The sequence below is a fragment of the Triplophysa rosa genome, linkage group LG24 (genome assembly GCF_024868665.1).
Source record: "Triplophysa rosa linkage group LG24, Trosa_1v2, whole genome shotgun sequence".
Lineage (NCBI taxonomy): Eukaryota > Metazoa > Chordata > Actinopteri > Cypriniformes > Nemacheilidae > Triplophysa > Triplophysa rosa.
In genome coordinates, this window is record NC_079913.1 from 11,040,248 (window position 1) to 11,068,234 (window position 27,987).

Below are 27,987 nucleotides of genomic sequence, written 5' to 3' on the forward strand. Positions count from 1 at the left end.
TATATATATATATATAATATATATATATATATATATATATTGTTAAAATAGAATAGAGTAGTCAGTAGTAATAGTAATAGCATACTAACCCTGTTTTTGGCGGATTGGTTAACATTTGTATTACTATAGTTTTACTTTAAATAATAGTTAAACTTTGGTAAAACCTTTGTTCATTCTTGTGGTTTTAGGACAAATGCAACCAAAAAACTATAGTTACTAGCCTATACTTGCTTAAATAATCTTTAACTTTTGATTGTGTGTATTGTGTGTGTGCATGCAAAATCTTATTCAAAATGAAATCTATCATTTATGGTTGTAGGTTTAATTGATTCCCTTAAATCGCTTTATTTGCTTTTTTACATTTATTAATTTGTAACATTTTGTGCTTAATCTGACATTAGAAATGTCATGAAAACAACGTTCTTGTTGTGAAATCTGTTACAAAGATGCACACATATACCTTAACACTAGCACATAAAAGAAAACGTATTATTTTACACCCCCGACAACAACTTTTTAGAACAGTTCAACTGTTAGAGCACATCAAATCAAAATGTCATGATCTGAAAAAATAAACAGATATCTGGTTTTGTATAAATGAGATTTGTGACTCAGACAGTGGCCAGAGATTCACTGTTTCCAGTGATGGAAACAGTGTTTTCCACTGTTTCCAGTAATGCTCTTCCTAAAATGAGATGTTTGACATTTTAGATGTTAACAACAATAAACAGGCAAATGGTCAAACAATGCAACTCGATGCATTATTCATGCCCCAGTGTATGCTGGGAAAAAAGTAAATGAGTCTGAACCACAGAATTATTTTAGGCCCATTAAAACATACATTGATCTAATTCACCTGTTTGTTGGCTGTACAAAAATACACAGTGCGTTATATCATAAAGATGCAGTATGCATTATCTGCATGTGTTATAAAAAAAAAACATCAAGCAAATATATGGTCATTCTGTTTTTTTTTCAACATTACGTGATCAAATTTATAAACGCTTTTCGCGTATACTGAATCGACTATGAAGCTTTTTCAGTTTACAACAATAGGACACTAGATGGCAGTGTTCAGTTACTTACTGCGTGTATTTAGGTAATACTGGAAAAACCAAGGGCTGGAATATTTTCATTGAGCCCATTTTGCCAAATGCTAAAATGGTCTTAAACCAATTTAACAGCATAATTAGCTGATGTTATAGATTCTCACTTATTTTTGCTCATTCTTCTACAAGTTGTACTTCTATGAAAATGCAAACAATCAGAGTCAGTTCCACTATAGCAGTGTCACTGTTTTGCATACAAGCTGCAGCCAAATGACCTCATGTTACATGAAAATGTGTGGTTAAAACGGTGCAACTATTCGAAATCCTATGCAAATGTTCACTCGAAACACAGGTTATGTTTCCTGGTTTCCTGTTACACAATAAAATGCATAACTCAAGCAAAAAAAGCTATTTTAAGATCTAAGGTCACTGCATAATTTAATTGTTTATTTGTTATAACTCTCACAACATTGCTTGCATGTTTAAAAGCTGACGCTAGACCTTAAATTAAGTTCAATGATTTTTAAAGCTCTGTCCAAGCATATGCAGGATTTTCATCAGCAGTGAGAAGTGTTGACATGCTATATGACCTTGCAACATATGGAAAGGTGACGCACTGCCATCTGTTATAGTCAAAAGTGTGAATAATTGCACCGTAAAAAGAGAAAACGTTAAATTGTTACATTAACAAGCTATTTTTACCTGATCAGACCGTTTGAATGACTTTTTAGTGTAACAAAACGTTTATTCAGTCCCTTTTATTATATTTAATCTTTAGGTTGCCTGACCAACATTTTTACAGTGTAAAACACTGTAGGCTACCAATAATTTCAATATATTGATTATCAGCTGAAAATGTGTTCAAATGAATGAATCAACCAGAATTACACCAAAAACGAAAAAAACAAATAGTTCAATAAGGTAGTCATGCCCAATATGCTTTAATATATACGCCATTAGAAGAATTATAAACAATCTCAATTAAAAACAACCATAAGAGAAGCAACATCAACAACTCATTCAAGAATGAAAAGTCAGTGTAAACCCATCACAGGGAACTCATTTCCATATATTTTAATAGCCTGGTTGTTCGACAGTGGGTTTAGACAGTTAGGAAGCAGCTCATTCAAATCACTACGTGTCGGAGATGAAAGATGACCATTATCGCCTCGCCCTGCATCATTCACGTCCTCTGCTTCTGCTGCTGAGGCAGAAAGCTCGTCCCCGCCGCTGCCGAACGCGTTGCACGCGCGTGAACGCGCCCCCACGCATGTGAACAGGAAGCAGCGCGATCCCGCGAATACAGAGGCGCTGGGCGAGCGGATCAATACGCCTTTACGCTTCTTTTTAATCTTTCAAGTGGTCTCGTGCGAAATAACGAAAGCTAAAGGAATAATTCGATAAAGCAGGTCGAGAAGCAGACCACATCTTCTGCGTGTTCGTTTTTAAACACCCGTTTTTGTGCTCGGCCGTTTTTTAACAGAAGGGCGTGTGGTTTTCCGGAGAAGGAGCGGGTGCATGTTGAATATCGTATTTTGTATTTGACTGATATCGGATCGTCGCGAGGATGGGCTGTACGTTAAGCACTGAGGATAAAGCGGCGGTGGAGAGGAGTAAAATGATCGACAGAAACCTGAGAGATGACGGAGAAAAGGCGGCCAGAGAGGTCAAACTCCTGCTGCTCGGTAAGAAACAGTTAAACATGTCTGGGAGGCCTAAAACGGCACTGTTTCATTGTTACAACATCACCGGGCAGTCACCATAAAACACTGTCCGGCTGCATTTAACAGTTACAGCGAAAACTTTAACAGAAAGTTAGACCGAACAGTTTTATCGTGGTGTTTTAACGTCTACCTTTCAGTAATTATCATTGATCATTTATAAATATCGAGTCAACGGTATCTATCGTGGAAGTAGCTATAGTATTCATGTCGGGTGTTTTTGTGTCCATGTGTCGAGGTGGTCACATTTCCATTTTTGTTCAGGTTGTAATGTGTAAAAAATCCAAACAGAGGAACATTTTGACCACCCGATAAATCGCTACCAAGTAACATCAAGGAAAGTGTTTTTACGGCGTCCTTACGGTCATAAACAGTTTCATTGCGCCCCCAAGAACAAATCAACACACCTTCTGACTGGCTGGAAATGCAAATAGTGCTTTTAAAGACAGAAATGCCTTTTTTTTTTTTTTTTAAGGCCTGTTGTTGTAAATGAGCTGGTGTGGTGATGGTTTCAACAGTAGGAGGGGTTTGAGTACGGCGACCTGTTGCTTCATGCTTTTCTCATTGTAAAATAATGCTGTGAAAGCGAGAGTGAAATCCTCCTATTTCATTCAGCTGAGCAATTCTCGTTACAGCTTGTGAAAGATTAAGTTAGTTAAAAGTCAAGTTTCCTATTGTGAAAAAGTAGCTATGCACCGTGCATGCTACTACCAAAAAGTAGGGAACTACAATACAACTACGCAAGTTTCTTTCCAACAATATAGTTTGATTTTTCTTTTATAAAAATAGTGTTTGTTTTTAAATGTGTAGAGTTAAAAAAAACTATTTTTTAAAAACTAGAATACGTTTTAATCGTAATGTCTTTAATATAATCTGTACTATTCAAACCTAACCAAACGCATTGCGATGAGATTCATGCGATAAGCAATTTGTTTGTACATACCGAACGCGAAAAAGGGGAGGGACGCGACAATCGATCACAAAACACAGCCAATCAGAACAGTTTTTCTCTGTCCACGCACCCCCGCTGCAGCTGCAGAGTGCACGTAGACGTAGAGAGATGCGTCTTATTCTCATGACTTCAGTGACGCCTCACCGGACTCCATGCTATAATTGCATGACCTAAACGTATGTAATCAAATGTATATAGCCTGTCCTCATCCATGTTTGGCGATAAATATTCATGAGGAACTTGCATGAATGAGATCGTTGTGTGGGCGGAGCTGTCAGCCGCGACGTGGCATACGTTTACGCATTTGGCAGACGCTTTTATCCAAAGCGACTTGCATTATCCTACACATTTGTTTCTAGAAATCTAGAAATGAGGATATTTTGAGTAAACTTTCACTTTAAGGAAACGATCTTTAAATGGAATCATTCAAGTAGTAACACAACACATCACTGATGTACGGTGAACTGTGCAGCATACAAGCAAGAAGCACACTGGAATAGAAACGTATAGCCTTCCAAAAGCAAACTTCTGTGGGATGCTTATGTTTTAGATTAAGTTGGTTGTATTGCTCTTTTCTTTGGAACTGTTTTAAACAAGTCAAAGGGCTCGTTCACCCATGCGGATTTAAGCTTTGTTGTTCCCACATCAGAGGTTTGCATTGCGGCTTTGAAATCAAGTCTATATGGATTTTTCCTTCCGAACTCACAGTATTGGTCAGGAAAACACAAATTAACTCCTGGAGTAACATCACTTAACCTGACGCTGTCCACCTCTGTGCCCCGCAGCACCATTTAGGAGCAGACACAGGGCTGACAGAAACAGCGCGATCGGCTAAAATGCTAACCGCGCTGTAAACGTGTAACGTGCAGTGCTTGACTAAAGTATTTGTGAACACTGAGTGCAGTTTTTAGTGGAGCTTGAAAAACGTCTGACATACTCGATAATATGATTTTGCACATCGTTAAAATAAGATTTACGATATTATAGCACACGATATATCTCGCACACCCGTACTAATGCGTTCTATTGTCTTTTGTCGCATCGCGCTGTGCCACGTCTGGTATAGACTTGGCGTAACTCATGTCTTTGACTATCTTAAGGCGTCCTTTACGCATAGATACTCATGCCTGCAACTATTCAACCCGTTTAACAGAAAATAATTTCAATATTTTAAAATTGTACAGATTAATTTTAAGACCTTTCTATGAATTAGAAGTATTATTACAACCCTGCAATTTGAAATTTGATACAAATGACGTCTGATAAATTCACATTTCTGGAATTCATCTATCCCATCCCATCCAGTCTTCGTAGATATTCTGGTAAATGAATCTGGCTTCCTGTTCTTTATGGGGGAGCTAAACTAGAATAGGTAGCATTAAATAGGAGCTGAGGTCGAGGAGAGATGCTGGAGGAATTATCACTCACGTCACATTAGGTACTAAGTAGGTGGCTGTTTTTGTACACTTGTGAGATGATTGACAGGACAGAAGGAGGATCCTCTCAAACTTGCTTTAGAACTTCTTAACCATTTACTGTCATACTTATACTTCATGTTGTTATAGCTTTGTGATTTATATGGGGCTTGCTGAATAATAATCATTTTAGCATTATTATAAGCTGGCATATAGTAGTATGACGTCAACAATACGTCGCTGTCAACATGTGAACGCGCCCAATTGAGTTTCTCAGTATGTGATTGTTGTGTTCATTTTGTGTGCAAGCCGTACGGTCTGCAGTCATGTTGACCTCAGTACCCACTGTTTCTGAGATGTTCCCTAGATGGTATCGCTAATACTGCGACTCGTCTCCAGGCAACACGTAGACACACACGGTGTGTTCAAATTACCCATGACAGAGCCACCAATACTCTGCCTGGTCAAACACACACACACACACACACACACACACACACACACACACACACACACACACACACACACACACACACACACACACACACACACACACGCGCGCATTAAATATGAAGCAGTTCTCTGGTTTGCTAAAATAACCATCACATGGAGTGTTTGGTGACTGTGTGCGCGTGTGTCTGAGAGCGCATGCATGAAACAGAACCGTATCAGGCTGCCCTTTGTTTCTCATACTGGGCTGCATTGACACTTGTAGTGGTTTTGCAACCAGAACATTTGCATGCTGACACAACTGTTCAGTGTTCTGGGTGTTTTACAGTAAAACAATCTCATTTGAAGGGATTCAGTTGCAAAAATGGGGCTAGAATGTTTTTGATGCAATGTATAAGAAAATACATACTAATATGATCGGATATGAGGTTTTCTTGCCAGTAATTGTGCTGATTTGCACGCTATTAAATAATACATCGTATGTATACAATGTAAGAGTTATCAATAGGGTTATTTAGAGACGAGAGTGGCAGATGGGTGATATTTTGCTTTAAATAAATGCGATTCTGAAATTTAAGATTATATGATATTTGGCCAATGTAATAAGCTTAAAATAGCCAAACATTGGAAAAATAACAGCCTGACCAATACATCACTTTATTATTTATTTAATAGAGATTAGTGTTGTCACGATACCAAACTTCGGTACCAGTCGGGTACTAAATGTGACGATACTAGCATTTCCCGCTTTCATTTTGAGCGCTGTTGAACCGATTATGAAAGACCTCTGATTGGCTATTGTGTTTCCAAGCTCATCGGATATGTCTTTGAATGGCTCCTTACCGAGCGCTTGCGCAACCAAACCCGGAAGCGCTTGAAATGATCATTGCATCGCACTCTCTACTGAGCGCTTACACAGATACACACGGAAGCGTTTGAAAGTCTATCAAAGTAAAAATCAAACGCTTCCGTGTTGATCTGTGTAAGCGCTCGGTAGAGAGTGCGATGTAAACGAGGGGTAAGGCTTCAGTTGAAAACGGCAGGTGTTAGGCATGCAGAGGAATTTTTAATTTGAGCTAGCGTGGAGCGATTTCACCGGAGCGGGATGAAATTGTAGGGGAGCGGAATTGAGCGGAGCGGTCTGGTGCGACTTTGAGAGGTGGAGCGAACACCCACGTGAGCATGGAGCAGAAATTCTCCCGCTCAGCTCCGCTCACATGCTCTGGTTGCAGGGTTGATTTCCATTAGTTATTGTTATTCTAGCAGTGTTTGGCAGGAAAATGTTAGTGTCTGTGCACTATAGATGTCAGGGTGTGGTGTGGGGTTGGGAGATGTCTATCTAATTGGCATCGGACGATGTCTACAGTGAAACATGGCGATGGAGGATGACATCGCCCTGCGGCGTTATAAAGTGAGACACGTCTTTATACAATGCGAGCTGCGCAGACACACGTACGTCGTCCTTATTTACATTTATGCATTTGGCAGACGCTTTTATCCAAAGTGACTTTCATTGCATTGTATTATACATTTGTTTCTGACTATGTGCAATCCCCTGGCATCGAACCCATGACCTTGGCGTTGCCAATGCCATGCTCTAACCACGAAGCCACAGGAAAGCTGCGGAGACGTGAGTCTTCTTTATACAACGTGGGTTGCGCAGACACCTGATAGTTTTGTGCGATAGCCTAATCGAGTACTGAACAGCTGGTCTTAACAGAGTGCAGCGTCAGTGTTGTGTTTGGACCTACAGGGATGATGAAAACCGACTGACTGAGTTTAATGTAGCGGCGCTAATGTGTGTAAACTTCTGACCATGTGTCTGCTGATCACTTACCAACACATAGAAGAGAATTATCACCCTTGCCTTAAAGGGACAGTTCACCCAAAAATGAAAATTCTGTCATCATTTACTCACCCTTTTGTCATCTCAAACCTTTAAGACTTTCTTTCTTCCGAAGAACACAAAAGAAGATATTTTGAAGAAAGTTGGTAACCAAACACCACTGGACCCCATTCACTTCTATTGTGTGGACACAAAGCCAATGCAAGTGAATGGTGTCCAGTTGACAACATTTTTCAAAATATCTTCTTTCGTGTTCTGCGGAAGAAAGTCATGCATGTTTGAAATGACAAGAGGGTAACTAATGGCGGTTTCACATAAGCACATTTGGTGCGCACCCTGGTTCGTTTCGTTTGGCACCCGCAAACTGTACCCGAGTCCTCTTAAAAAGGGAGGTCTGGGGTGCGGTTCATGTGAACTCCAGGACGCTTCGGTGCTGATATGAATGCAATCGTACCAAATAGCGAAGTGAACGGCTATTTATGACGTATTATTTGGTAAAAAATGTGTGCTTGTGTGTGTGTTTCACTCACTTTTCTGACGAGCGTGACTGATGCGCTCCAAGCAGAGAGCTGTGTATCTAGTTTCTTTTCGCCTTAAGCGTTCTTAAGAGCATTTGCAGTACATTCGTAAGACAGATGTGTCATTATGTACTGAAGCTTTGGAAACCAAACTAACGGTTCAAAAAAAGTGAAGCGAGCAATGTTATGCATTTTTCTGCTGCCTTCTGCATCGTCGTTACAAGTGACAGGGTAAACAGCTGCAGGCTGGATGACGCAAAAGAACTGCGGTTCGGACACAAATCAAATATTATGAACGCAATCCAGGGGGACGGGGGAGCAATCGAACTGGGGTTCGGACCAGGCAATCAAACTAAATGTGATTACAGAATTTTATTTGTGAGTGAACTATCACTATCTGATATCTTGTTGTTTTTTTAAACCTCTTACTGTGAAATATTTATATTCTGTAAAACTAATATGTGAAGTTATAATACAGCGGCTGGCTGGATATAAAATAGTCATGTGTGAGTGGAAAAAAATGGATCTGTCTTTTGTTTCGATACGGTTTGAGGGGTTTCCAAGACCACTCGCATTCCATAAATCGAATGAAAATCGGAATTGAACACTTTTTTTCCAAGATTTTCATCTTAAAATGCAGAAGAATTCCCTTAAACTGCTTCCGTGTCATTGTGTTTTGTAAGACTGAGATTCAATAGATGATGTTTTGGGAATACTAAACGAGGTTGTTAATCCTCATTAGACGGCTGTGTCCCTAAATTAGTGTGCGTGTCATGATTTTATTGGGCTCCAAAGGAACAAACTGTTCAACTCGGGTCATCTAAGAGACTCTTTGTCACTGAAATGCACTCTGTCTTTCTCTCTTTCTCCTGGAGGGATACGTTGATAAGTCCCTCTGGGCTCCAGGTCTCTGTGGTGAGACATAATTAAAATAACGTGTCCTCTCCTCTCTCATCCTCTTCCCTTCTGGAGGAGTCCAATTACAGGTGTCTGCTCACCTCCGTTCCTGCCAGCTTAAATGTTTGCATGGAAGCGTTAATGAAAGCAATAGAGTGTAGCTAGAGTATCAGTCGATTGATGCTGGGGGAATTCAAGGTGAAGTGTGTACAGTTTTTCAGCGTTCAAGTACTTTCCCTTACCCCAGTTTAATGTGCAGAGGCAACAAAAGCTGTTTGTTGTAGGTTGTTGAGGGGCGTAAACAGTCCTATGATGCTTTCGACTGCGAGTCTGCAACAGCTTGTTGTGTCAAATTCTTTCTCGGCGATGGTGTGGCGATGGTGTGACCATTTGGCAGATGGGAGGAGTGTTTGAATGTGTGATCGCTAATGCATCCCTCTGACTCTGAGTTGAAGGTCAGTTGTAGGCTCTTCGCTTTGAGTATATTGAAATTCTGTGCATAACAAATTGTGTGGGTTGTTACGGAGAGTTGGCTTGGTCTCCTAGCCTTAAAGATTTAAAAAAGGACCTGAGTCATAAAGGTTCCTTAAAGTGATAGTTTTATTAAAATTCATCATTTACTCGCCCACTTGTCATCTCAAACTTGTATGGCTTTCATTTTTATGCAGGATACAAAAGAAGATATTTTGAAGAATGTTGTTAACCGGCACCTATTCACTTGCATTGGTTTTGTGTCCATACTAGGGATGGGCGATATGGCCCTAAAACTCTATCGCGGTAGTTTCTTGTATTTATTGCGGTAACGATACAAGTTAACGATATAACAATAACACCATCCGCCGCTGTTTTTTGCTACAAGTGAAAAAAACAAACATTAATCAAAAAGTAAAAATTACCCCAAATCAAACAGGCTCCTAAAATATAGGCCTACCTACAGTATTTTTGTAAATATAAAATATAATGGTGACATTTGACTTCAAAAGGTTGTAGTACAGAAAAATTGAATTAACTAAAACTAAATAAACACATCATGTCATGTCATACCTAAACTGTATATAGCCTATTGATGGGTGGAAACGATCGCATCACGCTGTCAATCACTCTCGTGAACTGTGTGAACCTTCTCTTCTCACAGCAACATATACTGAATCTGTCTATGACTCGCGCTACAGAAAGAGAACAAAGAAATGCGGATAAAAGAAATCTAATTAAATAATCTACGCTTTCATACGCTCATAAACGTATTTAAAATAACTTAATACAAACTCGCATTTTGTACTATATGTAAACAGGCAGCATTGCTGTGCGCGCTGTGTCGCACGGGACGCTCCGTTCAAACGATATAATATCTCCCATCCCTAGTCCATACAATAGAAGTGAATGGGTGCCGGCACTGTTCAGTTACCAACTTTCTTCAAAATATCTTCTGTTGTGTTTTGCGCAGAAGAAATAAAGTTATACAGGTTTGAAATGACAAGAGGGTGAATAAATGATGACAGAATTTTCATTTTTGGGTGAACTATCACTTTAATAACCTTTTATCTGTTTTGACTTTGGTCAGTAAGTAACCACCTAACAACCACATTTCAACCATTTAGAACATCCTAGCATGTTGGCGAGTTTCATAAGAAAAAGTTCAAATCAATTTTATTTTGTGCAATATGATGCTTTTGGCCTGGATATCGCACTTAGTCTTCAAGAAGTTGTCCGTGCAGAATTCAGATATTCATTTCTAGCTGATCCTGCCAACAAAAACGCAACATGTAAATGAATCCCTTTGTGAGGTTCATTAGAAGGGCCTAAAAGTGTATAATGTAATGCCGAGTGTGCGCGAGATGGCTGTAATCTAATAAGAGTTGTCACATGTGTCAGTCTGTTGTGACACACTGAACTTGTGTTGCACGCTGAGGGATGAGATGTAACTGCGTTATTGATTTTTCAATGTAAAAACGAGTATTTTCTTTGGAAATATTAGCATTTATGCAGTTGGCAGACGCTTGTATTCAAAGCGACTTACAGTACATTCAAGTTGTATGTTTTTATCAGTATGAGTGTTCTCTGGAAATCGTACCCCGTGAACACGACATTAACATTAAGTGTCTTATGTAATCACACAGAAGTTTTAAAGACGCCTGGAGGAATATTGAGTGCGAGCATCATGTAGAATAAGGAAAGATACTATTTCTCTTAATAATGAAACAAGGCAAACATAAACAGGTTGTGTTGGGCAGGTTTTAGATTTATGTAAGTGTAAGTGATTTAGACATGCTAGTGAACTTTACGAGGAGCACACATAAGTTGACATTACCCCGGTAACGCATGGCCAAATTATTTTATTAAGTAAAGCTATTTGTTTAGGGATTCCAGGTGTCACGCACAATTTGAGTCATTCCTACAAGTTCTGTTTCCATAGCATGGGAAGTTCTCACAAAATTTGCTACATTTACTGACATTGTAGTTTATCAAGTCAAATAAATACATTTTTCGTTTATACTTAACAAGAGGAAGTTGAGCTGCGTGTGAAATGTTCTTAGACTGTTGTTACATTGTGAAGTGTTATTTTAATGCACAAATGACGTCACAACCCGACATTTATCACACTACAGCGGACATATTAGTAGGTTAGCTCACTTCGTTAAAAACTTTCACCTAATTTGTAAGGATGTGATCATATGTGTGTAGTTGTGTCATGGTTTTTAATACCGTGGTTATTGTCAATACAGATATGTTGTGTCACCCCTAACTCGGTTATAAGTAACTTGACAATTGCATTGAAGCTGCTATCTTTATTTATTTGAATCATGGCCTTGTGCCTCAGTCAAAGTTGTTTTGTTGCATCAGTTCTCGTAAGGTGAGGAAATGAGTAATGAGTGGCCATCTTTGCTGTTTACTTTAGTCACTGTCGCTATGGTAATGTGGAATTAGAAAAAACAGGACTGAATCTGGTTATTTATTCATTCAACTACTCTTATCTGTTTCACAAACAGGACATTTCCAGAATCACACATGTAAACACGGTTGTCAGTTCAAAACACTTTCTGTGTGACTCTGTCAATTGTTGCATTGTAAACAAGGTTATATTTGCGTCCAGATACCTTGACCAGCCTGATGCCAAAGTGGCGATTCGAGGGATGATGTTTGTCATACCAGTGTAAAGCAACACACTTAGTCACATCAGTCGGAAACCAAGAGCAAGTTACAAAGTTAAGATTACAAAAAAGGATGATCACGCATAACTGGAAATGCATGCATATGAGTGATAAAATGCAGTTTTTTTAAGACTGGCAACAATCATCAGATTTCTGAGGTCTTTCTGGCAGTGTGTCCTCAGAAACGTAGCCGGTTGCTATGGCATTGTAACGTGAGACTGATCTCGAGCATGCACGTGCACCTGCGCATGCATGTGCGATCGCATGTGTCAAACGGTAACAAAGCAGAACATAACCAAACCACATTTACCCCCATTCACCTCCATTGTATGGACACAAAACCACATAGACATTTCTCAAAATATATTCTTTTGTGTTTGTGTGAAACAGTCATATACAGGTTTTAAACAACATGAAGGTGAATAAACAATGTCAGATTTTTTTTTATTTGGGGAACTATCCCTTTAAGGAGACATGAATTGTAATTGCAACACTAATGCAACAGTTTGTAGTCTCTTGCTGTTTTCTTGTAGTTATTTACAGCAGTATAGAACTGTTGTTCTGTTTATAGTAATATGACAAGTGCTTTGGGCTTTTCTGTCTATTGGGAGGCTGTAGACTGCGCACACACATTGACACGGCAGTGGATTTCTGAGTGCTAGGGAATGGTATCCCGGTAGATAAGCTTGGTGAATAGAATTCCATTAGTGAGGCTGTTATTGACCCAATAAATGCAGCGGCCCAGAGGAAACATTTTCACAGCAGCGCATTTCGTGATGCATGAAATTAGACTTTTAGTGCATGCCTGAGCTTTATTATGCTACTTCTAATTTTCCTTTTCACACTGCATTTCTTAAATATAAATGCGATTCATTTTATTAGGAATAGTTCATGCATAGGTCAAACCTTTATATTTTGAGAAATGTCTTGTCCATACAACGGTAGACAAAAGGGTCCAATATTGTTAGGTTACCAACGTTCTTCAAAATATTTTCTATTGTGGTATTCAGAGAAAAGAAAGTCATACAAGTTTGGAATGACACGAGGGTGTGCAAATGATGTAAGAATTTTTATTTCTGGCTGAACTGTCCCTTTAACATTACCCTTTTGCTTTCCTGTGAAGAAAGTCATACAGTTTAGAGACATGTGAGCATGAATAAATGATGAATGATGAATTTTTATTGTTGGTATGAACTATTTCTTTAGGCGCTGACTGGAAAGAGTCTACGGTTCACATGCATAATGAAAGATTCATGTAACGAAAGTGTTCGTACTACTGTGTACACCAGTATTTGGTATCTTACTTCTTGCTGTTACAAAAACAAAAAGACATCTGTTGTCTAAATCAGTCGACAGGGTATTAAAAATTATCATATGCGCACCTCCGCTTTGTCTCTCTTGTTTTATTTTTTGTCGTCTCTGCGGGTCTCATACATGTGAATATATTAAATCAGTTGATTTGTTGTTCTTGATTAAGTCTAGACACTTCAATTAATAGTGTTGTTGTACATTAATTCCTACATAAATGTTTTACAGGTGCTGGGGAGTCTGGGAAAAGTACAATAGTCAAACAAATGAAGTGAGTTTATACTTTTTGTTTTTGTTCATATTTCACTTCCACATCAGATATAATTTACCTGTCAATACTCTCTCTCTAGAATCATCCATGAGGCGGGGTACTCGGAGGAAGAGTGCAAACAGTATAAAGCTGTGGTCTACAGCAATACTATCCAGTCTATCATCGCCATTATTAGGGCCATGGGCCGACTCAAGATCGACTTTGGCGATGCGGCACGAGCGGTGAGTCACGGGAACGGTGGCCTGATGCCACCCACAGTACACTTGAATGTAGATGTTAAAGACTACTCGTTAGAAATTGTCATTTTTCATAAAGCGTAGTCACTGACGTAGTGTGGTGCTAGGATGGCTGTCTAGTAAACTGACTTTGATAGATTAAACTAAAGAGTTTATGTATACCGCATAGATGAAGGACTGTCTACAGCAAAGATGATAACCAGAGAGAAATGGATTTAATTGACATTTAATTAATTAATCATCTAATTTACATTTTCTATATGGATACTGTATTTTAACTATGGAATAGAAACCAGAATAAAACAGAAGGGATCTAGCTATAAAGTATTGAGTTTGGTATCTGTGCCTTTATATGTTTGTAAAGGTTTTAAAACTTCTTGCATATAAATATTGATATTACATTACTAGATTTATTTCTATTAATACTACTATTCATATTCATAATTACTATTTTAAATGCGTTGTTTTCTTTCTTTCAACCTGTGCCATTTGTGCATTATTACACGGCTCGTTGGAATGCTTGATTCTGATTGGCCAGTCGCGACTTTTGCAGGTTTGTTATTCTCAGATAACAACCTCTCAAAACTAATAACACACGGTAACCCGGATGCAGCAAATCATTTTGACACGTTTTTTTTTGACAAATGAAATATAAATATGTCTTTTAATGACATATATGACATTATATTAAACCAAATTGCCTGTTTGGGACATTTGAACGTCATTTCTTACCTTAAAACCGAAAGTAAACGGCTTTTCCTCGCGGATGGTCTGCATTCGGTAAAAATCAGCTAATAAAATATTTCAAAATCACATTTCATGTCCAGTTTTTTGTCATGTGCCAAGTAGCCGTGTAATAAGCGGGATAATGTACAAGCAGCCGGCTGTTATCGCGATACCTGATCACACTGTCAGGGCTTATTTCTGCGATAACAACCGGCTGCCTGTACATTATCCCTTACATAACAATCTTATATAATACCAGAATCAAGATGACAGTGTGTATATAGTACAAAAGGAGGTTAAAATAATGATTGTGGTAGTTGTGGTTAAACAATAATTACAGTAGTGACAAGCTGGAAGACGCCAGCAGTGATTATGATGTCACCACGATCGAGATTATTATTCCAAGTTAACGACAAGGATAATTGTTTGTGTGCTAGAATTTAAGAGTATTCTCTCTCTCTATCTGTCAGGATGATGCGAGGCAGTTGTTTGTCTTGGCGGGCAGCGCCGAGGAGGGTTTTATGACAGCAGAGCTGGCTGGAGTGATAAAGCGTTTGTGGAAAGATGGAGGAGTACAAGCCTGCTTCAGCCGATCCAGAGAGTACCAGCTCAACGACTCTGCTGCATAGTCTGTATCTCTCTTTCTTACTCGCCCTGTTCATCTCCTTAATGCTTGTTTTCTTGTCGTGCTTTCATTTGTCATCTGCTGCACACAGCGTATCATAACCAGAGATGATGCAAAAGAACGACGAATCATCTTATAGGAAAAGAAAAGTCTGATCTCCGTAACGTTTTAATGGTGCATCGTTGGTAGCAGTGTTGGGTGTAACTAGTTACTAAGTAATTAGTTACTGTAATTTAATTACTTTTCCCTTGAAAACGTAAAGTAAGGGATTACTCTTGTTTTTTCTGTAATTTAATTACTGTTACTTTTGATGTAATTAAACTAAATACTTCGTGTAATATGTGTGTGCAATAGTGGAAATTCGAAGTCTAACTTTAAAATCTGTGCTTTAATGTATAATTCTCACATTTGTAATACTTTGGTCAGTTAATAAGAGTACTTTATGTAGTTTAATATTATTTATTTAAGTTAATTAAAAGAGCCCTTTCATGCCTATCCTTCAATCACTTAACTAATCAAGGTTGATGTAGCATATAGAAAGTAATTAGCAATAATTAACTAAATACTTTTGGAGAGAGTAATTTGTACAGTAATCTAATTACACTATTGAATATGTAATTAGTAACTAGTAATTAATTACTTTTTGAGAGTAACTTACCCAACACTGGTTGGTAGCAATGAGATTGCATAGAGAGCAAATGGAGATCTCCATTCAGTCTCTCAGACTACTCGCATACCCAGATGAACTTCTCTTTGTTCAGGAGCAAAAAGTATGTTTTTTTCTTTTAATCGTATTGCTGTCTAGAAGACGTAATTGGGATTAATATTAAGCTTATAAGGTACCGTTTCATTTTTGTCCGTCTATATTTCTTGTACAAAGTTGACACTTTAACGACACAAACTATTGAATTTCCTGAGAAAGGAGAACCTCTGAGCAATAAAATCGGTTATCGATTGTCTCACACACATAGGCAGTTTGTCTATCTTATCCCTCCCTAAGTAAAATCCCATTGGTCTAAAATTCCTGTTCCACACAACCATATATCAAACATTAGATACGTTGGCGAAACTCAGCATTTCGCTTTCAGTGAGAACAGAAAAATCGAATCTCGTCACTCGTCGCAGAAAGCCTAGATGGGGCGAAGATGAATCACCTCATAACGTTTTGTCTTGGTTCTGTCTTTATTATCTCATGTACCATCCTCCCCTCCTGTCTCTCTCAGACTGTTTGGTTATTCTTCACTTTTCTGCTTCCCCATCCGTTCATTTCCCCTTTCTGTTTTCTCATCCTCCGTGTGTTTTTTTGCCCACTGAACATATCAGCCAGTGCCAGCACAGCAAGTGATCGAAACAGCTTTCCGGTACATGGAGATCTAATGTCTTAACATTTCCACACTCGCGCTGTTTGAGCCTCGAGCAAGCTTGTCAATATTTGCCCGGCTGTAGCTGTCTGTTTACCGCGTTTCTGAAACGTCGTCTTGCCCTCGACTGTGAAAACATGCCCGTCGTAGACTGGCCACATGCATACAGTGTTTATTTAGGGCTAAGAAAAATACACGGATGAAACAGGAGCGCATCACATGCTACTGTCAAAACATGTAAATATGTGTAAGTGTGTGTTTGTGAAGCTCATTGTTCCACAAAATGGTTAAAGTACACAAAAATGTGCATTTCCTTGAAGGAAACGGTCATTTATTGCTTCTCTGTGTTTACCGTGTGTGTTTGGGTGTCAGACGTTCTGCAGCTCACAGAACCAGCTAACCTTGTTAGCTGTCTACGTAGGCAGCTGCCTTTAAGGCGTAATTTCATAAGGAACTAAATAGAAACACCCTTCTCATACAACAAATCAAGCGCAGGAGAGATTTGACTCGCAGTAGTTGGGCGTTAGCATGTTGCTAAGCTAATGATGTTGTAGTTGTGGTAAATGTAAAAAAAATAGATTGAACATTTAGGTAATTGGTAAAAGAAATACTTCATTTTAGTTTCATTTTATTATGAAAGTATAATTTAAACGTTATTGTTAAATAAATAGTTTATTAAAACAAGTTCATTTCGCTTTCTCTCGTCAGCCATTTTGGAAGCAGTTTTTTGTCACTTAGCTCAATTTACTTTTTGGGATAGCTTTATTTACAAAGATGTGTGTGTATTTGATCATTTGTTGACCAAAACAAGGTCGTTTTAAAACCGCATAATGTTACCTTGTACCTCTTAGGGCAGGTTTTGAGTAAGGACCGCTTATGTCTTGGTAGGCAGGTCAGTATGTTTGAAAGGAACAGTTCACCCAAAAATAAACATTCTGTCATCATTTACTCACCCTGAAGGTATTCCAAAGCTACGTAAAGGTATTTTAAAGAATGTGGGAAACAATCAGTTCTGGGGCGCCATTGACTACCATAGCAGATTTACATCTTACAATGGTAGTCAATAGTGCCCCAGAACTGTTTGGTTACAAACATTCTTCCAAATAGTTTTCTTTGTGTTCAGCACAATAAGAAAAATGATACAGGTTTGGAACAACTTCTGGGTGAGTAAATGATGACAGAATTTTTATTTTTGCATGCACTGTTCCTTTAAAGCAGAGTTTCTTTATAAATGTGTGTGATATGTATTTTTGTCTATGTGTATGCTGTTTGGCCTTTGTTTAAGATGTTACTAGGCATCACCAAATGATAATCTGACGTGTAGGCTGTGTCACACGATGTCTGTCAGAGCCACGCACGTCATATAAGTAGGCTGATGGCAGACGCTAACTCGGTATTTGTTTTTCAGGAAATGGTGTTGCTGACTCTTGTGAAATTGTGTGAGAGGGTTTTGGTATGTGTGCGTGTGTGTAAAACTGAGTAACTCCCCTGCAGTGAAGGGGGATTACTGCAGGTTTGAGGAATGAAATTTTTAATCCCATTCTCCCCGCAGTATGTATACCCCCCGCTCGCCCGTCTCATGAGAGCCCAATGAAACTTATTGAACATTTCAGTTGGACTAACGCTGCTCTTCTCTTATATTCCAACAGCTACCTGAATGATTTGGACAGAATATCGCAGGCCACCTATATACCCACTCAACAGGATGTGCTGCGGACCAGAGTCAAAACCACAGGCATCGTGGAGACGCATTTCACATTCAAAGACCTGCATTTCAAGTGAGCACTTTTATTCTGCCACATTAAAACTCAAAAGTCGCTGTCAAATAAAATCAACAATAAATCATATTTTGCATGCATTTCAACAGATATGTGTATACTATATATACATATATTTGTAAAATACAGGTGTAATTGTGTATAATGGTAGTATTTGTTTTATTTGTCATATTTTCATTTAGACTATTACAATAATGAGAGTAAGTTTAGTAATGAGAATTTAGGGGTGAGAATTATTTTCACAAAATGATGTCGAATAATAGTTATAAAAAAGGTTACCATGTGAAAAATCTTAATGTTTTTTTTTCTATTTTCTATATAAATATAATATTTAAAACAAATGTTAATCAATTATTTTGGATTCAAATATGACATCACCTATACTGTAGCTTTACTACTATTTAGTCTTTGTAATGTCAAATCAATTTGCATTATCGCCATTAAACAGTTATGACACATTTTATATTAGCTGTATTGTGTTTTGGGGACATCTGGGATTTTTGGGAATACCACATTGTGAGATTGTGTGACTAGTATCATGTGCAAGGGTGATAGAGAAGAGAAACAGAGCAGCAAACAAAGAAGTTTGGGTCTTGAGCAGTCTGATTCAGACAGGAACAGGAAGTACATATCTACAGTTTCACTGCCCACATATGGCTGTAGGTCTTTCTCAATAGAAAAATAGAAAACCGAGATATAAGCTCTGTTTTAGAATCTAGTGATCTGTCTACCTATTCAACATTTTAGGGCGTCATAAGTGGACTCGTGACGTTAGCGGTTTTATATGATATTGTGCATTTAACATTTTATCCATGTTTATTACATTTACTTAAATCGTGTAACTGAAATGGTCGGTTTTATCCAGTAATTATGTATGTTGTCTATGTTTATGCTTACTAGAGTATCATAGTGTTGGCTTGGAAACATCAAACTCTGTTGTAAACCCTGTCGTCCTTTCTTTCAGGATGTTTGATGTCGGGGGTCAAAGGTCAGAACGAAAGAAATGGATCCACTGTTTCGAAGGCGTGACCGCCATTATCTTCTGCGTGGCCCTGAGCGACTATGACCTGGTTCTGGCTGAAGATGAGGAGATGGTATTAGATCACTTTTTGTCGTTTAGACAGACATATCATTACAGTGCTTGCAAGGCACCATTTAACATAAGGACTCCTTAGACTTAACACACATGCTAGTGGCACAGAAATTACACACTTCACCTTTAATGTAGTTTTATTTACGTAAGCACAGACATTTCCGTCTGGAGGTGCAAATACTGTTTTATACTTTGACTTTAAAATAGGGTCTTAAGAAAGATCAGAGAACTCTTATTTGGTTCTTGTGTATTAAACTGTCTTTGAAAGGTTGTTGGATAAACGAAGCCTAAAAAGAAACCCGATTCCAGCATTTATCATATAATCCATGGCAATGTGATATTGATCTCCTCTTAATCCTACTTTATTAGGGTTTGTAAACGGGTATTGATTGATTTAATGGTAAATGACGGGGCTGAAGCACATCTCCAGCCTCAGTCTGCATTTCATAAATGAAGCTTTTAAGATGAGATGGAAGGCAATTCACATCGCGTATTGGAGTTATTAAATAATTGCTGAGTGAATCTATAAAAATATTGTAATTGGATGGTGCAGTGGTTACGGTGTAGTGTAAAATATTATTTGAAGACAAAGCCAAGTCCGAATCTCTTTTCCAACTATTTTTTTATTCTCTGTAGAACCGTATGCATGAGAGCATGAAGCTGTTCGACAGCATCTGTAACAACAAATGGTTCACGGACACCTCTATCATCCTGTTCCTGAATAAGAAGGATCTGTTTGAGGAGAAGATCAAGAAGAGTCCGCTTACCATCTGCTACCCAGAATACGCAGGTCAGACCCCGTTACTGCTTTATGGTGGGCTGTTACATAAGATTGCAATACTTTTTGAAAATGAACTTTGTAATGAAATACACGGCATTTTTCTTGTGAAACAAACACATTTTGCACAATGACCTTTCAACCCTGTTACATAAAAAAATAGTCCTTATTTATAAAACTCCAACAAATTTGTAATCAAATACATGGCATTTGTCTTTTGTAATACATTTTGCACAATGACCATTCAACCCTGTTACATTCAAAAAGAGTCCTTATTTGCAAAACAGCAATAAATTTGTAATAATAAACATGGCATTTTTCTTGAACATTCAACCTTGTCACATTCTTAATTTGCACAATTCACACCTCTTTGATCCTCTGAGCGTTACATAGTTTCCTGTGCTTTCTTTCACACATATGATATTACTTCCTGTCTCTATATGGGTCCTTATATGAGAAATGTGTCTTGCCCCATCACAGGGTCAAATACGTACGAGGAGGCAGCCGCCTACATTCAGTGTCAGTTCGAGGATCTGAACAAGCGGAAAGACACCAAGGAGATCTACACCCACTTCACCTGCGCCACTGACACCAAGAACGTTCAGTTCGTGTTCGACGCTGTAACCGACGTCATCATCAAAAACAATCTAAAGGACTGCGGACTGTTCTAGGAGCTGGCTTGTGTCTGGTGAGGCTCACCTGTCTGTGTCATTTGTACCTTATTGGCATGCTGTGTGTATTTATGGGCAAGATAATCGATGTTCATATAGCGCATGAAGTCACCTATTTGGCCTGGAGCTATAGTGGAATCAAGTATTATGGGATGAAAGCATGTTTAAAGGGGAAGTGTGTAATTTCTTGGATGTTTAAAGAAGCTGGTAACATTTTATGACATTTGATGTCATTAGTAAATCACATCAAGCGCTTTGTTTTTCTCTCCAGGAATCGATGCCAGTTTTGATGTGCATTTTTTTGGAGAAACAAGACTAAGTATGGAGAAAATTGGTCCTGGACCAGTGCTGTACATTATGCCACTTTTGTCAGCTTTATTTATGGTTTTTCGTCTTTGGAAATTTTAAAAAGTAGCATTCAAAAATGAATTGTGTCGAATATACGTACCGTCGTTGCTGTCACGGCCATGTTGTTTTATTTTCCCCCTGACGCAAGTTTGTTTGTTTTTAACGAGGGATTTCTTTTATTTTTTGCATCGGAGAAGTCTCCTCAACTTGTAATGTTACATAATTTTTGCGGTTGTTGCTACGGGAGAGAGGAAGATTGTGCTACTCAGTCCGGTTTGTTGATTCTCGTGCCTTCGCATGCGTTTCTGCAGTGTTTGTCCATTTGCTTGGGTTTGCCTGCTGAATATCTTTCCGACGTCAAAAAAAATGTCAAGTTTCATGCTGGATGTTACTAATCTCCCAGAGAGCACAAATCCTCATATGCATAGAACGTGAGCGTGTGTAAATGAGAGAATGCGTCTATCTGTCGTGTGCATATGTGTTAGATAATTGGCCGGCGTAGAGAAAGCTAATGGTTAATACAGTAAGGGTTGGGTCAAACCATCAGGTCTCCATGGCAACAAGAGATGAAGACTAGTCCTTTTCAGCTGTCAGACGCTGAGACATTCCGCATGCAGGACATGGAATCCGTCGCTAAAGCACCTGTCATCAAACGCTGGCCGCCATTTTAACGGCTTACTGCTCAGAAAATGACACGTTGTTGAGGAATGTCATTGACGAGATGTATGGACTGGGAAAGGTTTTGGAATTTTACAGAGAAACAATACGGAAATATCTGCAAACAGACGTTAAAGGCGATGCTGTTGATTGATTATAAGAAAAACTGCCACCTCTGTCTGTCTGTTCTCCATATTGGGGGAACATTTGTACACTCATTTACCTTATTTTGCTAATAAAAAGCATTTACTTCCTGAGTTGTGTGTTTTGTGGCATTTCTCGGATTGTCCTATCAGTGGAATAGGAAAAGAACATTGTCTTCCACACAATGGCCCTCATGTTTCAAATAAACATAAAACCACCATTCATAACTGATTTTATTCCCAAGATATGACTGCCTGAAAAAGGATTAAAAAATAATATTTTTCCTTCTGTAATGAATTGGATGATAAAACATGGACATTCATATCGGAGTTTAAATAGCTGTTTAAAGGTCTCCTCAGACGAGCACTTTCAACAAGTTGGTACGATTTTATTAGGGTCTTCATGAAATGTCTGGAACAAATTTTGCTTAAAAACACTCAATGGCTGTGTAAACAAAACCCGTTTTGCCTCGTCAAAAACAGCTATGCTCACAGCAACACGTTTTGGTGCATGTCTCTTTAACTGATAATGAGTTACAGCGCACCCCACCCCCCTTCCGTCTGGCGTGTCAACACAACACACGTGTAGTACTGCCATGGCAATGGTTTAGCTAAATTATGTTTCCTGAACTCTGCGGTTAGTTTCGTTTTAAATGTCTCAAATCATTCGCCCAGATACTAAAAAAATCGTCACAGCAAACAGCGCTCACGTTGTGCATGTATGCTCGCCTAAAATCCACGGAATGCGCACCTGCAGATCTCAGTGGAATTTCGGTGGATTTTAGCGCTTGTCGTTGACAAGTTATAACATTACACACACAACGTGAGAGCATAACTAGTAACATTATGCTGTGACAGATTTTTCAGCCTAAGGACGAATGATTTGAGGTGTTTAAAACAAAACTAACCGCAGTGTTCGTCCCTGTTCATTAACAAAACAAACAGCTTGCCGCAGCTAAACATATTAACGCACATAATGTATTAACATTCATACAGCTAAACTCCAAGTGCTCATTTGCCAAATAACATAAATATAGAGTAAGTTTAACACTGGCTTTGAATGTTCTATTTAGCCCGTGACTGACTTAGCTCCCTTCGCTATCGTATGCTAACGTTATCCTCCTATATATACGGTACATTTACGTCAATTCAGACTGTTGATAAATATTACTTACATCGGCAGTTTTGGCTCGATCAGTTGGTCTCGATCCCTCTTGAGGAACAACTTTGAAGCTAATCCTGCTTGTACTGTCCCAGTTTGATAAAGCACTCCGGTTTGAAGTGATTCGCGCAAAGAAGCAGGTTTTTACTTATGGTTTCTGAGGGATTTCCACTAAAAATAAAATAAATCCACTCCCGTCTCTTCCTAGGTTTGGACTCTGTGCAGCGACTACATTGCATGTTGTCCACGAACTTTAGCCATGGCGTTACGTACACCGCTGTCGCTTGTGAAAACAACAATGGCGGCAGCGCGGTGGGTGGAACTGTGTAGATTAAGGGGAGGTAACATTATAATAAAATCCGCTTTGGACGTCACAATCGGAGCGAAATCTGAACGGCTCGATTTCTCACATGCTTGCAGGGAAAGGCACACCAAAACAAACTTACTGGGTTCTTATTTTTCACGTTTTCTGGGTTGCTAGATGCACCGGGGACTCGATTATAGCACTTAAACACAGAAAAAGTGGGATTTTCATCTGATGTCTCCTTTAAGAAGCTTAAATGTAATTCCTTTTAAAGGCTGAAAAAGAATTGAACACCATGGCACTTTTCCTTGGAAATTTTATGCACATATAAATGATGCATTATAAGACCAGTACCATGTATTATGGAAGCCTATAGGGTTTGTTTTAATGCATGACTAACTACATTTTCATTTTATTTGAGAAAGACATAACATTCGGTCTCATTCACACATTATTCATATTATACACACATTTGAATGTCCCAATTTTTTTTTGCCAAATTCACAACACATGCAAAACTCTGCACATAAGTTTGTTCTTAACCTTGTTAAATAAATACTGGTGCATTTTACTTTGTACAATTAGAATTCTTTTTTTGTGCTCTTGAGTCAATCGGTAAATGATTTATTCCTAAAAACGTTCACAGAATTCACACACAAGTGAGTGAGACCCATTGTGAGTTCTTCACATTTATTTTATTCATCACTTACTGTCTTATTAACTGACAGGAAACAAAAAAAGTATAATATAAGCATCGGACAAAGCTTGTTGCCATCTTAGATAAGAGTATGCTATCAGTTAGAGTTGCTAGATCCATAACTGAGCAATTGGAAACGTTTCAAATAACAAGCTTTGCTGGGAAATCATCAAGAAAACCTGGAGGTCAGAATATAGACAGGTCATAGTTTTTTGTCTGGTTGATAGTTTATTTGTAATTTCCTGTACAGGGGGATTCGTTGTTATTCAGGTAGATATCCCTAAACATTCTGAAATAAAAAATCTGTGAATGGTATACTGAAAACTGCAACCCTATACTTAATATGATCAACTGATGATTTAAATAATATGCAGTGCATTGTGGGATATCCTACAATACATGCTTTGCTCTTTTGGCAAATATACAGTAGTAGGTCATTCAGATGTTGGCTTTCAGAAAATGTGTTTAGATGTTGGCCATTTACAACATAGACTGTTCTTAATACTATAGCGCCACCATCACAGCAGTTGAAGCCTTGATCATCAAATCCCCTTTTTCCACAGAGATATAAACCAGAGTGTTTCTCTATTTCCATCATCCCGATCAGGAATGACATACAGAATGTTGAAAATCTGGTGCCTGTTGGGGAAGAAAAAGACAGGAGAAAGTTATATGGAGATTATGCTGTATTTTTGGTTGAATGAAAAAAAAATGAGTGAGCGGATGATGTAATAATGATGTAGCAGTTTGAGAGCGAAGCAGTCAAATGATCCAGCATGAGCCAGATGATCCAGCAGATGATTTGTGGTTTTGTAAGAGAATAATAAGCACATTATTGTTGTGCTTTTTAAGCAATTTTAACCCGTTCTTCCTCACGTAAGTGTGCGTGTGAGTGCGGACATCAGTTGGCCTGCCACAGAGATAAGGTTGTCTTATCAGTGTTGTTCCAGCACTGTACACAATGTCTCAGGCACCTTATTTAGCACAGAATGACTGCCACACTTGCTTTACCTTTGTTTTACAAACATGATTTAATGACCCTGATGGGAAATATTGAAATATTGTTCTTTCCAGGAAACATTTCACCTGTTGCAGTATTGTAGTTGGAGACAGCCTTGTCACAGTATAAATGAGCATTGCCATTTACTTTCCTTACATGCATGACAGGCAGGGGTGGACTGGTCATCTGACGTATAGGGACTTTTCATAGACGCGGGCCGGAATGCAAATGAGCGGAGGGGGACTCTCCCCGGAACGCAAAACACAAGCGCGATCGGGGCGGAAGGCAATCTTGGACGGAGGGAACAGACGGAGGGCCGCTCTTGTCCAAGAAGTCCTGGGCCGTTTTTTAGTCCCAGACCAGCCCTGGTGACAGACGGTTAACGGAATATGCATGTTTTTTTTTCATTTCGGTACAGATAAAGTGGATGTTGGCAATAAAAAATTCCACACAATCCGTGGACTGTACCAAGTGAATATCTTCAACTTTTCAGGTAAAAACATTCCCCAAGAAACATTCAAATCATCTTTGATTTCTCGCAAAGTTTTGCATACCTCCGAGAATGTTTCATAATATTCCCCCAAGAACATTTTTCCTTCTTTTGCTGCGAACAGGGTATTCAAATAATTCTCGGGAAACGCAAATATGTTTGCGAGGGGACACCAAAAATTTTAGGGGAAACGCACGTTTGCGAGAGAATGCAAAATATTCTCGGTTTAATTTTTGCCAGGGATCACAAAATATTATTGAGGGCACATAGAGAGCTCAACGTTTTGTGAGAGAACGCAAAATCTTTGAAATACATTTTTCTCCCGCTTCTCATAAATTTTCCACCGCTATGTCCTTTTCGGGGCCCCGTATGTTTTGCTGTATGGCTTCAGAAAACTTCCCAGACTTCTGACCGCCCCAGTGCCTATCCGCTTTCATTCTATTACGATAAAGCCAGAACACATCTTTTTTAATGTATTTAATTGTATATCAATGAAAATGCAAAATCATACGTATTTAGAATAGAATGACTTGAGGAAAAGGAAAAAATATATATTTTTTAAGGCCCACATGAACGCGGTATAAGGAAACCAGTTTTTCTCTCAAAGGCCTGAACGTGTAGTGTAAACTTGATTGATGGTAATTTCTTTAGCACATGACAATGTCTAATTGTTGGATCTGCTGTGCACTCGGTGTTCTTTGTTGAGCCTGGGTGACGAGAAGCATTAGATTTTCCATTAGTGCCCTTCTCATGCAATTAGACATGATGTTAAAAGCTTTAATCTGATTAATAGATAGCACTTCCAACCAGCAAAGCAGTAACTCAATGCATTTGAGCACGTAAATTAAACATCTAGCAAGAAAGATTAGTATCCCGGTTTATAAACCCAAAGCATTTGGTAATCTAAAAAAATCTAGTTTGATTCAATATCTTGGAAAAGCACATTCGTGACAGCCGCGTTTGATGCACGCGTACCATATTCCTTCATTCTTGGTACCAGCAGCCACTCTTTCATATTAACACACGTGTGATGTCATCAGCTGTGGACTCCATAGCAACAGTGATATTCCTTTGGTCTGGTGATGCCTTCAGCAAGCTGTCAATAATAGCTCCCGATGTTTTCACTGACATTGGACAACGCGTAAAGGCACAAACGTATGCCAAACAGCTGTTATATTCCTGATTTTTGATGCCGTTGTGGCAGTATCAGGTAGACAATGAGTCACATTGAATAGACATTTTCAAAAAATGGCTACCTAGAAATAGAACCGAGCAGCGCGTTCCAACAATTAGCATTCATCTGCACCATGAAATGATGCTGTTATCCTTTTTCAAGAGCTGATACCAAACAAAACATGAGTTTAAGTGGGTCACAAAATGATTTGGACGCCCACTCTTTAATCTGTTTGCTTCTCTCATGCTCCCTTTATGCACTCTTGAGTTTTAATTTTTTGTATTATGCATATGTTCATCCTACTTCTCCAGTTTTGCATTACGAGGAACATTGCTCACATTGTTTTGTTTTTAACTCTGGCTTGTTGTTTTTTAATGTGTAAATGTAATCTCATTTCACACTCTTCTTAATTGACCTTGGATTAACATTTCTATATTACATTATAGATTCATATACTGTACATTTGTTAACATTTCTACATTATCAACTACATTATAAGGATGTGTTGCAAATTTATAATCTATGATTTATATCTGCATGTGCAAATTTTAGGCTGACGATGTTATTTGCATTACAATGAGGTCAATGACGAATGGAGCTGGCGAAAGGCACACGCGATCAATGAGAATTGAGTTTTGAGTTTAGCACTAATCCGTTTAGACTTAAATTTAGCTAAATAAGATAAAAATATTTAATCGTTTCCTCACAGAGAAACCTATTGTTTCGCTTTATTAACTCAACTGAGTATTTTAGATTACTTATTAATATAGGCCTACTGTATGTGTTTGGATGTTCCTGTCAAAAGAAAAAATACGACAGCGTTTTAATATATTTTAATATAAAGTTATGTGTGTTATGCTAAAGATTCGATAGCATAGGTGAGTAAATTATGAGAACTTTTTTATTTGGGGTGAACTATCCCTTTAAATCGAGAACGTGCAAACAAACGAACGGCTGCAGTTAATGCATTTGCGATATCTTTGGACATTTATTTGAGATGTTGTGACCGGTGAAGCCTCTGAAACTGGTAAAAGTGCATCGATATTTCACGAGGTAAGCACTAAAAAGTATGACTGGTTGTCTTTTGCTGTTACATTTGACCACACTACGCGTTTAACGCCACAAAACTGATTTTGGGAGTAAAACCACAGTAACCACAAAATTGCCT

General features: G+C 38.5%; 1 protein-coding gene across 1 annotated transcript; it reads left to right on the forward strand.

Annotated features, from left to right (window-relative positions):
* The first annotated feature begins 2,310 nt into the window (after positions 1–2,310).
* On the forward strand, positions 2,311–22,106 carry gnai1 (guanine nucleotide binding protein (G protein), alpha inhibiting activity polypeptide 1). The gene is made up of 9 exons (XM_057324084.1): positions 2,311–2,734; positions 13,534–13,576; positions 13,656–13,797; positions 15,009–15,166; positions 18,174–18,302; positions 19,267–19,396; positions 20,032–20,185; positions 20,654–20,861; positions 21,116–22,106. Exons 1-8 carry the CDS (start codon positions 2,617–2,619, stop codon positions 20,842–20,844), a joined length of 1,065 nt encoding a protein of 354 aa, XP_057180067.1. The 5' UTR covers positions 2,311–2,616; the 3' UTR covers positions 20,845–20,861; positions 21,116–22,106.
* The last annotated feature ends 5,881 nt before the right edge of the window (positions 22,107–27,987 follow it).

Excerpts from the sequence above, each read along its gene's own strand:
- gnai1 (XM_057324084.1), top strand. The coding sequence starts at position 2,617 with ATGGGCTGTACGTTAAGCACTGAGGATAAAGCGGCGGTGGAGAGGAGT. Across the intron at positions 2,735-13,533 it reads GGTCAAACTCCTGCTGCTCG|GTGCTGGGGAGTCTGGGAAA; the intron begins GTAAGAAACAGT and ends AATGTTTTACAG. Across the intron at positions 20,186-20,653 it reads CTGCTACCCAGAATACGCAG|GGTCAAATACGTACGAGGAG; the intron begins GTCAGACCCCGT and ends GCCCCATCACAG.